Source organism: Lolium rigidum, chromosome 2 (genome assembly GCF_022539505.1).
Source record: "Lolium rigidum isolate FL_2022 chromosome 2, APGP_CSIRO_Lrig_0.1, whole genome shotgun sequence".
Taxonomy (NCBI): Eukaryota; Viridiplantae; Streptophyta; class Magnoliopsida; order Poales; family Poaceae; genus Lolium; species Lolium rigidum.
The window spans coordinates 238317482-238329933 of record NC_061509.1 but is presented as its reverse complement, the minus strand read 5'-3'; the positions used below and the strand labels follow the sequence as shown (position 1 = coordinate 238329933).

Sequence of the window (12452 nt, the reverse complement as noted above, 5' to 3'; positions counted from 1 at the left end):
TCTCCCTCAGCATCAGACACCGAAAAAACCCTTTCCCACCATGGATTCATCCTCCTCCTCCGCTGCATCGGCCATCTCCTTCCAATCCTCTTCCTCAAGCGAGCCGACGCAAAAGCACAACCAACATGAAGAGCCGGAGTGGGACTTTGGCTTCGTGCCCGACGGCCCACCTGAAGCCCTCGTCGGGTCAGATGGGGATTCGCCCCTGCCCGATGAAGAAGAGGAGGATGGAGAAGACGAAACCTCCTCCGACGAGGAAGAAGAGGAGGGCGACACTTCCTCTGATGAGCCGCCGGCGAAGCGCTTCGGCGGCTGGGCCTGGTCCGATGACGACGAGGATGAAGATGACGAGGAAGAATCCCCATCGAGGGCTACGGTAGTAGCGACGAGGAACTTGCCAGCAGCAGCACCGGCGGCGGCTACAATGGCGATGATGAGGACAGCGACAGCCCCTAGAGCAGGGGCCAATTAGCGTAGGACTAGTAGTAGCAGTGCATTAGGCATCGGATGATCTTTTTGAGAGCCATCGGCTCTTTCTTGTAAAGCCGTCCCTTTGAATCAATAAGAATTGTTCCTCCAATTTGTCTCTCAATTTATCTAATCTCAAGTCCTCCATTTTCCGCACCAATACCGACAGCAACGTGTCGGATTTCTCGCCTCAGACGCCCATGAAGCCAGATTCAGATACCAATTTAGACCGTCAGTCAAGCACTTCTCAAATTCAGACTGTAATCTGATATCTGACCATAATACTTTGCAAGCCGATGATACTCTACCGAATCAGCTGCCCCCCGAGCCTCAGTTAAGGCGAGAATGGCGGTGAGGAGATACCGTTCAGACAAACGGACCCAAACTTGAGCGAATCCGAGCAAACTTGCACCATCGATCACCTTTTCTTCCGTTGAAAGCCGATATCGAAGGCGAAGCATCAATCAGCTTAACCGACAAAGGGTTGTAAGTCCTTGAAGAGAAAGTTCTGGCACCAAATCGGCTCATTGTCGCTGAGGAAGCTCTCACTGTTTACTCCCTCCAGGAATCAGAAGGCGACCCGCGTCTTCCAGGAACACGCAGCGGGTAGATCCTGTGTAATTGTGCTAGAGTCGATGGCTATGCATCGGCTTTGTTCCTTAGTTCTAAAGTCGATGAATTTTTTTTTACGGGCCGATTTTTTCTATCGGCCCCCAATGTTTCACTGCATATGTGTATCGCACATGTTCATCTGATTAGGTGCCCCCCGAGCCGATTCTGCCAGGTATCTGCTGAAATCGGCTCTGTGGTTATCCAAAGCACTAAATGTGAACGTTGGCTTGGTTAGGACCAGCGTGGACTTCTTCCAGCTCATCAGCCGACGTACACCCATTGCCCATTAGATCGACGTTGAACCCAGGCAGAATGAATGGTGAGGATAATTTTGGCCGATTGCTGGAATCGGCCTCCATGTTGCTTGGTCGATGAAGGTTTTGCAATGTTCCTCCATAGATCCTTGGGGCCGATCACATGGATCGGCATCGCCACGTTTATCCATAGATGTTGCTCTTGTTACACGGTCAGGCCGGTGGATAAAACCAGCCTAACCCCGTCCTTTGTCACGTCGATGCGCTCGCAGTCGTCCAAATTGATGCCTGAGAGTGGCTCTTGGCCTGATGTCTCCCAAACATTCATGCCAGCCGTTGAAATCTCGGCTGAATCATCTCGCGTGGACGACTTCTACTTCATCTCCATCCCACTGTATTAGGCATTGATGCATCATGGATGGAATGCAACAGTTGGCGTGGATCCAATCTCTCCCTAGTAGGACAGCGTAAGTGCTCTTGCTGTCGACAATAAAGAACGTCGTAGGGACGGTTTTACTTCCTACGGTCAGATCCACGTTCAGAACACCTTGTGCGTCAGATGCTTGGCCGTTGAAATCGCTCGCAGTCACATTGGTCTTGATCGGATCCGAGCTAGAGCGTCCCAACCTACATAGCATGGAGTATGGCATAATGTTGACTCGCCGCTCCGGTGTCCACCGAGCATCTTGTTGACGAGGCTGCCCATTGATGTAGCCTCGCAAGTACGGGGCCTTCGGATGCTCGTAGCTTCTTTCTCGTGGCTTCTCAAAGATGACCGGCCGTGGGCCGCGATCAAGTTGTGCCACGGGTGCTTCGTCTACTCCTGGAGCACTAAACTCCGTTGGAAGGATGAACACCATGTTTGTGCCGGCCGATGTCTCATCATCGGCTCTCTTTTGTCCGGGCGCCACTCTTTCCTTTGTGGCCGACCTTCTTCGTCCAGGGTTCGCTGAATTTTAGCGGCCAGATCAGGCCGCGCCTTCCTCAACGTGTGCAGGTATAACCTTTCGGCTTCCTCCAACCCACGTAGACGCTGAACCCTTCGCTTTTGGGAATGGCTGAGCCCATCAGGGCACCACCTTGGGCGATGATACTTGTCTTCTTCTTCATCATCGTCCTCTAGTTCCTCGAGATCTTCTACCCGAGCGGACTCAGCGTTCTTGTTCCGAGGCGGGAGAGGCCCTAGACGTTTGAACACGGACACGTTAGCTGCATCCTTCTTCTTTTGTTTACATTCTGGGTAGTTGCCGATTGTAGGCAATCGGCTCATTCCTGAATCCCAGCAGTGTCCGAAGAAGGGGCAGTCCCCAGTGCCTATCCACGTCGTCTTGCTCTCTCGACTTTCCCTTGGCGTGGCGCTCATATCTCTCCTCGTCGCGATCATGCCGACGGTGCCTCCTGGCGTCCCTAGCCAGACGATCTCTTTCATCATCGTCGTTGTATCGCCGACGTTGGTCATATTGACCCACATACTTGTTGAGGAGGTGATCAGAGAGAGGTCGCTGATATCTTACGTTCCTCACTTCTCCCTCTCGTGATGTAGCGCTTGCCATCGTGACGGAGCCGATCGCGTGGAGCGGCTTCCTCTCGTGTCCTTGCTATGAGAGCAGCTGCCCTCATCTCCGTCCTTACCAGAGTGGTGCCCAAGTCCTACCATGTTGATATTGCACGAGAAATCTGGCTGGCACCCTCCATGGTAAGTGCACTCCACCATGTTAACGGCGGGGAAGGGGTGTGTGTCGACCTTCATGGCGTACGCGGCTGAAAATTAGCCGCCCTTGTTCTATCGCCATTTGGACCTGCCGACGCCACACCCCGCAGTCGTTGGTGGCGTGGGTGAACGTGTTATGCCATTTGCGGTATGGCTTTCCGTTCAGCTCTCCGCACCGTGGGGATCTTGTGGCCTTCGGGTAACTTTAGCCGCTTCTCCTTGAGTAAGAGGTCGAAAATCTGCTCAGCTTTGGTCACGTCGAAGTCAAACCCTTTTGGAGGACCTTGTGGCTTAACCCATTTACGGGACACGGGGCTTGCCCCCGAGTCCATTCAGCCACTGCTACCTCTTGATCTCCCGCAAGCACCTTCATCTTCATCCGCCTCAACCAGGACCACCGCACGCTTGAATTTATCCCGGTAAACATCCGGGTGGCGCTCGTTCATATGCCGGCGGCCTTCGCATCATGTGCGCCGGTGAAGGGTAGTCTCGCTTGGGAGGCCACGTCCTTGATCGATGATGAGAGACCCACCACCGCCAACTCGACTCGCTTCTTTTTCACTCACATGAACCGAATAGCATCGGTTCCTAACGGTCCCGAAGCGCTGGGACGTATTCGCCACCTGTTTCCCCGCGCTTCGTCGTACTTGTGCTAGATCGGCAATGCCAGCCTCGGAAGCTTCACGAGTGATACCGCACGTGGAACCGTTATTCCAACTGCTTCCAAGTCCGGATTGAGTTTGGTGGCAGCGATGTGTACCACCCGAAAGCCGATCCTGTGAGGGACCGTGCGAAGAACCTCACACGCAGCTCGTCCGATCGCCGAGATCGTGCCAAGCTGTGCCAAATATCGGCTCACATGCTCGATGGAGCTGGAACCATCCGATCCATTAAACTTGGTGAAATCGGGGAGCCGATATTTGGGTGGTAGCGGGATCAACTCGTACTCATTGGGGTACGGCTTGGAATAGCCGATTGTCCTCCTTTTCGGCATCATGCCGAACCGGTCCTTCAGGATTGTACTGATTTGATCCGCGGTGATGGTACACGGCGTCGAACTCCGAAGATTCGCCGGGGTGGCATACTTAGCCGGCCATGCTTGCTTTTCCAGCTACGAGCCAACTGGCAGGAGCTGAGCTCCGGAGGTTTGTCGGAGTGGCATACTTAGCTAGCCACGTACGCTTCTCGAGATCCGTTCCCGACGTTCCTCCTGCTTGTTCCGAAGTCCCGCTCGCTGCAGCCTGGTTCGAGAGTGCCCGACTTGCTGCGAGCCTCGGCACGTATGCGCACGTGTATCCGTGCGGGATCTCCTTGGGCGCCTCATGCAAGAATTGGTAGTCACTAGGGTCACCACCGATCTTGTAGACGACGTATGCCGATGAACTCGGCACTTCGGTGCTGCCAACGCGAACGGCAGCGGTGGACGGGACTGGAGTGGCATCTCCCCTTGGTAAGTCCCCGCAGCTGGTCCCGACGGAGAGTACCGATGGCTCATGATTTCCTGGATCACGCGCGAGCGACACGCTCCAAAGTGTTCACCGGGCTCTCGGAATGGCGGTGCAGCGAATGAGCCACCATAAAGTTGATCTCCTGACGCAGCGACCTGGTGCGTTTTTCGACGGGGTGGACAGGTCCACTCCATCGAGCGCGCCTTCGGTGAGAACCCTTTCCACCTGATGCCATGTGAGCGGGTTCTGTGAAAAGAGCCGATGAGGTCGGCTTCGAGGACTGCTTTGATCTCGTCATGCTTCTTCTTGAGCTCCTCAGTCAGATCCTCATACTTGACGGGAGTGCCTTCCGCCATCTCAGATGTAGATGGCGATGCGGTTGATGTCGAAGATTGTCCCACCGGGCGTGCCACAATGTGCTGCGGTCAGAAACCCACCGGCGGGCAGCGACGGGCAACACCGTAGAGCCGGGAATCTCCCAGGACTGCGGCTGGCCCTGGTCCCTCCGAGCGACGGCCCGCAAAGCCTTCGACACACACGTCCGATGCTGATGCAAGGGCGTGCCACCTGACCTATACCTGGTCAGGAAGGTGTTGGATGATGCCTCGCTTAGTTTCCTGCATGGCATACACGTAAACGTTAAATACGAGCCTCGATCGGCTCTCGGGTTATCCTCGTGAATCGGCTCAAGGAGCCGATCCACCCATGATGCGTACGAGGTGTACGATCAGATGGTGGTCCTGCTTGATCAAGATAAAGCTAAAACAACCTACTACGATTTGGGGTTTTCACCGCACAATCGGAACATCCTACTCGTGATTAAGCCTGGCGGCCACGCACGGTGATCGTAAACCGACCCTAGACAAGGCCTAAAAACTAACACGAAGCTGATCCTCGGAACATCCTGTCTAGGGCTAGCAAACTACACCCTACGCGCCACTGGATCCTTCAACCCGTTTGTAAGGCCTAACAATGCAGATATTAAACTAATCCTTGAAGAACAAGGAGCAATCATAACGGATCGGATCTACTAGACAAGGATCAAGCGGGGTGCCGCCCTTACACCCAAGATAGGTGTAAGGGCGGCTAGATGCCTAAGGGTTGCACGACGATAGCATATGATATGATGAACAATGCTAACCCTAAAACATCTAGGATAATTACGTTGCTCGCCATAAAAAAGGCTTCAGTACGAGCAACGCATGAACGACGAATAAACGTGTGCTGCCTAGATCGCAAGATGCGATCTAGGCAGCATGGTGCTTACCCGGAAGAAACCCTCGAGACGGGGGAGTTGGCGATGCGTCTAGATTGGTTTGTGGTGAACGTGATTGTTGTTTATTTCATAAACCCTAGATACATATTTATAGTCCGGGGGACTTTCTAATTCAGGCGTGCACCTAACCGTGCACGGGTTAAACTCTAACTTCTAAACGACACGTATCCTACTATGTTACAGATACACGGGCAAACTAGCCCAAATTTGGTATATAAGGCCGATTCATGTATTTCTTCCATGTATATTCTTCAAGCCCATCTCCAATCGCGGCCCACCTCTGATCCGGTCAAATTCTGGTGATAACACATGTGTACTTCATAGAAAAATTTCTACAAAGGAGAAGGGCTGGTCCTTTGATTTTGAGGGCTCTAGCGTTACCACACCAAAGGGCCCTTGATCATAGTAACGAAGCTTCTGTATAGATAGGGGGCAACCCCCCCCCCCCCCCCCACACACACACACACTTAATAAAATTCCTTAAATATATATTTATAAAAAAGTATCCTAAATTTAAAATTACTAAAAGTTGTAGCCTGATTGATGTTATTGGGTTCCACAACAATCTATGTCAAACTCGGTCACTTGGTTAGACACAAAAGGCTTTAAACCCGCTGCATTGACATAAGTGAGTCATAAATTTTGAAGTACTTCATTTTTTGAGTAAGAGGAGTCAGAATAGAGTTATGAGGGGCCATAACTTAAACCATCTCTTGACTGTTGGATCTCAAAATTTATATTGTATCAAACCAAAAGTGACTTCGGCACATGACTACCAGTGCTCCTGGTTTTTAACAAACATATTTCTAAGATTCAAAAAATTGAGCTAAAATGTGCACACACATAGAAATCTTCTGAATTTATTGTAAAAAATTCGGAAGAAAATATGTTGTATTAAGAACTATATAAAAAGAAAAATTTCTGACAAAATTATCATAATTTTTTTTTCTGTAGTTAAATATATATCATAATTTGTTTTTTTCTGTAGTTAAATATATATCATAATTTTTACCGAAACTTCGCACAATTATTTTGTGGAATAACTTTTATTATTTTCTGAAACATAAAAATGCAGTTTTCAAATATTTCAAAAACCGGGAGCACCAAATCTTGGTATGTATCAATACAAGTAAACAAACAATCTTTAGCCCAAGCCCTAGCTCCTAGGGGCAAAGGAATACGGCCCTGCAAAGGAGTCCCCGTTTCGACTTTTGGCCCAGACAAAGGCCCTCCAGCTTCACCATTGCCTGCTCATGGTAGAAAAGCAGAAGCAAAAACCCAGCGTGGACTGGTGCACGCGGCGTACCACGGCACGACGCAGCAATACCAGCTCCATCCGTCCATCCATCGCGCACACCGCATGGGAGGGGAGGCAGGCCCCACGTGCCCGCCCACTGCTCCAGCTATAAGTAGCCGCGCTTATCCCACTTCGCCTCCACCCACCTTAACCTCTCTGTCTCTCACACTAGCACGCACGCACGCACAAGGCTAGCTAGCTGCGACCTGTGCGCCGTCTCGCCGGAGCTTGGCGTTCGAACGGTACGTTGCACGAGCCGGTCATCCGGGTTTGCTTGTGCGCTCCGGTGACATGACGACGAGCCAGGACGTGGTCGTTTCGGAGATGGGCATTGGGGCGGGCGGGGCGGCCATGCCGGGCTCCGGCCCCACGGGCCTCTTCGCGTGCCGGAGCGCCGCCAGCGCAGCCGGAGCCATGTCGATGCGGCAGACGTACCTCGACCTTGCTGCCGCCGCCGCCGCGGCGCGCTCCGCGAGCTGCACCTGGGTCGAGGCCATGCGCGCCTCCTCGCCCACCCGCTCCCGCGCCGGCGCCGCCGCCTCCGACGTCGACGACCTCACGGCCTGGATGGTTAGTTCCTGCACTCGTGCTCCTCCCCTTGGTCTTGCCACCGCCGCATTACTGTGGCCCTCCATGCCGGTGTTCTAACTTCTAACCTTTTCTTTGGTCTGATGAGCAGAGGAAGCACCCGTCGGCGCTGGGCAAGTTCGAGCAGATCGCAGCCGCGTCCAAGGGGAAGAAGATCGTCATGTTCCTGGACTACGACGGCACCCTCTCGCCCATCGTCGCCAACCCCGACGCCGCCTACATGAGCGACGCGGTTAGTCACTCGCCGTCGCCGCCCGCAACACTCCACACTTCTCCATGGACGGCCTTCCCCGGCCTGAAAAAACCATACATATTTGCTGAACGATGTCGTCTCTCCTGTGCGCAGATGAGGGCTGCGGTGCGCGACGTGGCGAAGCACTTCCCGACGGCGATCGTCAGCGGGCGGTGCCGCGACAAGGTACATTCCCCCGTGCCACTACTTGTCTCTGCCGCGCGCGCGCGCGTCAGATACTTGCGCGTGCGTATACATTACATGGTGACTATTTTGGCTTATGTGTGTTCTTGCGGTGGTGCGTGCGTGTAGGTGTACAACTTCGTCGGCCTCTCCGAGCTCTACTACGCAGGCAGCCACGGCATGGACATCAAGGGACCGAGCTCCAATGTATGACCAGTGTTCTGCCCTCTTCTTCTCCATAATCTAGTAGCTCCTAGTGGCTAAGTAATCTTTTTTACTACTCTCGCTGACTAATCTGCTCCCGTGCCAATCTGCAGCCCGAGTCTGTCCTATGCCAACCTGCAAGCGAGTTCCTCCCCGTGATCGATGAGGTACTTCAATCAGTTTAACTTGTCCACTAGTGTTTAGTTATCTACTGCTAGCTAGCTGCTTGATTAGTCGATGCACACACAGTGAGGAGTCTAATATATGGCTGTGAATCACATTTTTGTCAGGTGTACAAACTGCTGGTGGAAAAGACCAAGTCCACACCTGGAGCCAATGTGGAGAACAACAAGTTCTGCCTGTCCGTCCATTTCAGATGTGTAGATGAAAAGGTAGGAAAGCCCTACTCTATCTCGGGCTCGGGATACCAGCCCACTTGGCCACTTAATTTAACAGACGTGCCGCATCATGTGCGGTTAATTTATCTATCTATCCATCTTCCTCGTCTGAACCACTCATCCCTCCCCTGAAACGCATGCAGAGATGGAACTTCCTGGCGGAGCAGGTCAAGGCCGTGATCAAGGACTACCCCATGCTGAAGCTCACGCAAGGGAGGAAGGTGAGTCTTGTTTATTCGTTTACTACACTGTTGTCTGTTGATAAACTCAGCATCAGTTGACATTTCCCTGTGAAGATCTTCATCAAAGATTGAAACTTTTTAATTTGCATAGGTCTTCGAGCTGAGGCCGAGCATCATGTGGGACAAGGGCAAGGCCCTGGAGTTCCTGCTGGAGTCGCTGGGGTTCGCCAACTCCAGCGACGTCCTGCCAGTGTACATCGGCGACGACCGCACGGATGAGGACGCCTTCAAGGTGCTGAGGGAGAGGGGCCAGGGCGTGGGGATCCTGGTGACTAAGTCCGCCAAGGAGACCAGCGCCTCCTACTCCCTCCAGGACCCCGGCGAGGTCATGGAGTTCCTGCTCCGGCTCGTCGAGTGGAGCCGAATCAGGTCGTCGTCGCCGGCCATGATCCGGCCGCGAGTGTAACGTGCTAGCCAGTAGAGATCGATCTAGGACGCGATGGACACCGGTCAATCGGTCGATCCCAAACATCGGTGTCCAATCCAATCATGCAAACATACCCCACCGTGCACCTACATTTTCTCTCTGATGATTTCTGTGGTGGTCACCGAGAGGACGACGCAGCTAGCTGGGGGAGCTCCAGCACGCACTGTGGGAGCTGCGGCAAGCAAGCGTGCGCGCACAGCTACTTCCCCGGCAATGCACTAGCACTACTACTACTAGTAGATCCACCACTACTGCTACCCTTGTTGTTTTTGGTCCCATCGGCTTGGAAGGCATATGCAAAGCTACATGCCACTCCTAGACCCTCACCGAGAAAGAAGCTTCTTGTTGGCTCTATTATTTCAGCCCCAGTGTATGTAACTAGTTAGCTAGGATCCACTCAGTTCGTCCTCCTGCTTGTTCAGTGCCTACCTATCCCTGTAAAATGCTGTAATGGAAATTAATATTGTCATCTATCATTTCGTACGATCTCTCCTGGACACCTGGTTCGATGCTATTCATTTCGTCATTTACCGCCTTTCATTTTGGCGATCCTCTCGTGGCTTTAAAGATACTCCCTCAGTTTCATAATTACCGTCCTAGTTTCAGTTTAACTTCGTTCCATAATACTGTTGTGGTTTTAGTTCAATAACAAGAAGAATATGAAGCTGAGGGAGCATTATACAGTGATACCATATCTGAGCACGAACCTTAAGAAAACAAAGGTTGCAGCCGTACAAAGACCTCTGCAGGAGGCATGTGAAGGCCCTGTTGCGTGATCTCCCTGCAAGATCACTTGCCTGTACTAATCGTGACAATTAGCTCCCGTTAATCTCGCAGGATATACTTTTACAATATGGCTGCTGATTCGTGGCAAGCATGCAGCTGTGATGAATGGCCACATTGCCAAGCTAGCAGGGGTGGCTTCTGTTTGTTTTCTCGGCCTGTATTGTACTGCGGGAGCAGCCTATATAGAGATGGTGATTTGTAATGTGTGCCAGATGATCCATCAGATCTACACCAACCTATACAAACTCACGCAGTGGATTCCATGATTCCGTGACCGGGACATGCATACAATAGGGCGGCCGGCCGGCTCATCCAGCCATGCCGATGCTGTGGTCCTATGTATGACCTAATAACTTACTAAGCTTGCTGCTCAGTGTGCATTGTCTACACGCCTGTGCATCTGTTTAATATTCAGGGTAAGTTCATGATATGATCAGACTGCCCGGTAAAGTATCCTGCCACGGAGCTGATTAAGCACGTCCTAATTAACAACCTCTGGAGCCTGTGGACTTGATTAGGCCGCAACTCCCATCTACATGACCCATCATTAGTAGCTCGATCAATGATTAATCAATCACCGGTAGATGCATTAAGTCAGTGATGAAGACTTCCTCTCTAGCTACCCTCTGTCCAGATGGTTCCTCACAATGATTCGATTCCATCGATGCATATTCTCATGTGGTCTCGCTAGCTCGCATGGTAGTACATTTCCAGAGCACTAGCTCATGTTCTAGTGCTGCAAAAGCCCAGCCCTACTTCTTAAAATGTTCACCTTTTTAATCAGCAATCTTATGGATGCAAGCCAAGAAGAGTTGACTGCTGGGGGGCCACCGGTATATCATTGGTGTGTTTTACTGACAGGCATCCATCGTGCCACTACCTCTTTTCCCTGCCCCCAAAAGAAGGTTTCCTATGACGCCAAAGGAGTAAATGCACCTGCAAATGGAAGCATTGCCAATCAGATACACACACACACAATAATGCACCTTCTGTGGACCAATATTATCAGTAGCTTCTTTGGTACCCGTTTGTCCTGCATGAATTGCATACACACATGAATATAAGTTACTGTACACACAATGTATGCAACACTGGAGCACACACAAGTCTAGGTTCGGGATAGAAATCTTGTTTATATATGAATCACTATAAAGCTGGAAGATGAACTAACTAGCTTCGTTTTGGAGAAGCCTTTTCGAAGTCAGGGTGTCTGTCACATCACTGTTGCTGAGATTGTTGATGCGAGTCCCTCTTTGTTTCGCCGAGGTCTTTGTTTCGCCTGTGTGCATCGTTAATGTATAGACTTGCTCTAGTAATTATATTGTTGCAGAGACTTTGTGTAAATGATATGTTTTCGGTATTAGTACATTACCATTATTAAAAAAACTACATCATGCCCTCCATCCAGTTCTATGATCCACTTGATGCCTACATCTTCCCGACCTCTCTCCTTAAGTATGTTGCATGGTCGCACCTATTGCCTTACTTACCATCCAGGCCCATAGTAATGGTATTAGACCGGGAACTCGTATCTCGGTTGAGAGTGTAATGATGCCCGCGCCTATTCATTGGTCGTTGGGTCCCATATGTCAAGGAGCCTAACATGGCCCTCTTGTTGTCATCTTGGAGCGAGGCTTCCCCCCAATTCTTAGCACCCGGAAAGCGCCCATGAAGAGCAATCTCCTCTTCCCCAGTATTAGGCATCGTTGAGAGTCGGAGCAATGGACATGCATTTGCTCGATCATGGGTAGTGAAGTATAGCCACTAGGACAAGAGGAATGTGAACACCAACTAGAAGATCAAGCAGTAATTTCGTACATGTGAGAAGAGTCCGCAATAGATGGCATGCATGGAAGACCAGCTTGTGACTCACACAAGAAGATACCGACGTTGGAACGTACATTGCTGCTTGAAACTTCATTACCCACTTGGAAGGGGTAAAAAGTGTGATTCTTGTCGGCATGGTATTCTATCTGATGGTGTGCTATATTGAGATGTTGTAAGAGCTTATGTCTCACTAGTTGTGCGATTGTCAGGACACTCACCATTGAGGGTGGCTTAGTAGAAATTTTCTAACCAACGTCCTTGATCTTGATCTTTTTTGAGTCTTGTAGCTCCATGAAAGCCAAAACACTAACAAAAGGTTTTTCTGTCATGCAGAGTTAAATAACAAAATGTTCGCATTTCATGGGAAAACCCATAAATAAATGTAAATACATGGTTAGAACTTTATATATGATGTAAATATGAAGGAATATGACCTAATAAACTAGTTTATGGATAAATTTTACCTGCATCAACATCCCCAACCTTAACTTATGCTCTT

General features: G+C 50.9%; 1 protein-coding gene across 1 annotated transcript; it reads left to right on the top strand.

Moving 5' to 3' along the window:
* Window positions 1–7357: 7357 nt before the first annotated feature.
* Window positions 7358–9482, top strand: LOC124688377 (probable trehalose-phosphate phosphatase 4). Its single transcript, XM_047222064.1, has 8 exons — window positions 7358–7636; window positions 7746–7886; window positions 8001–8072; window positions 8199–8276; window positions 8387–8440; window positions 8564–8665; window positions 8815–8892; window positions 9005–9482. Exons 1-8 carry the CDS (start codon window positions 7358–7360, stop codon window positions 9317–9319), a joined length of 1119 nt encoding a protein of 372 aa, XP_047078020.1. The 3' UTR covers window positions 9320–9482.
* Window positions 9483–12452: the final 2970 nt, after the last annotated feature.

What these genes read in the sequence shown, in the direction of transcription:
- LOC124688377 (XM_047222064.1), top strand. Translation starts at nt 7,358, where the DNA reads ATGACGACGAGCCAGGACGTGGTCGTTTCGGAGATGGGCATTGGGGCG. An exon ending in GCGGGCGGTGCCGCGACAAG is followed by an intron (nt 8,073 to 8,198) that starts GTACATTCCCCC and finishes GCGTGCGTGTAG; the next exon opens with GTGTACAACTTCGTCGGCCT. An exon ending in AGCTCACGCAAGGGAGGAAG is followed by an intron (nt 8,893 to 9,004) that starts GTGAGTCTTGTT and finishes TAATTTGCATAG; the next exon opens with GTCTTCGAGCTGAGGCCGAG.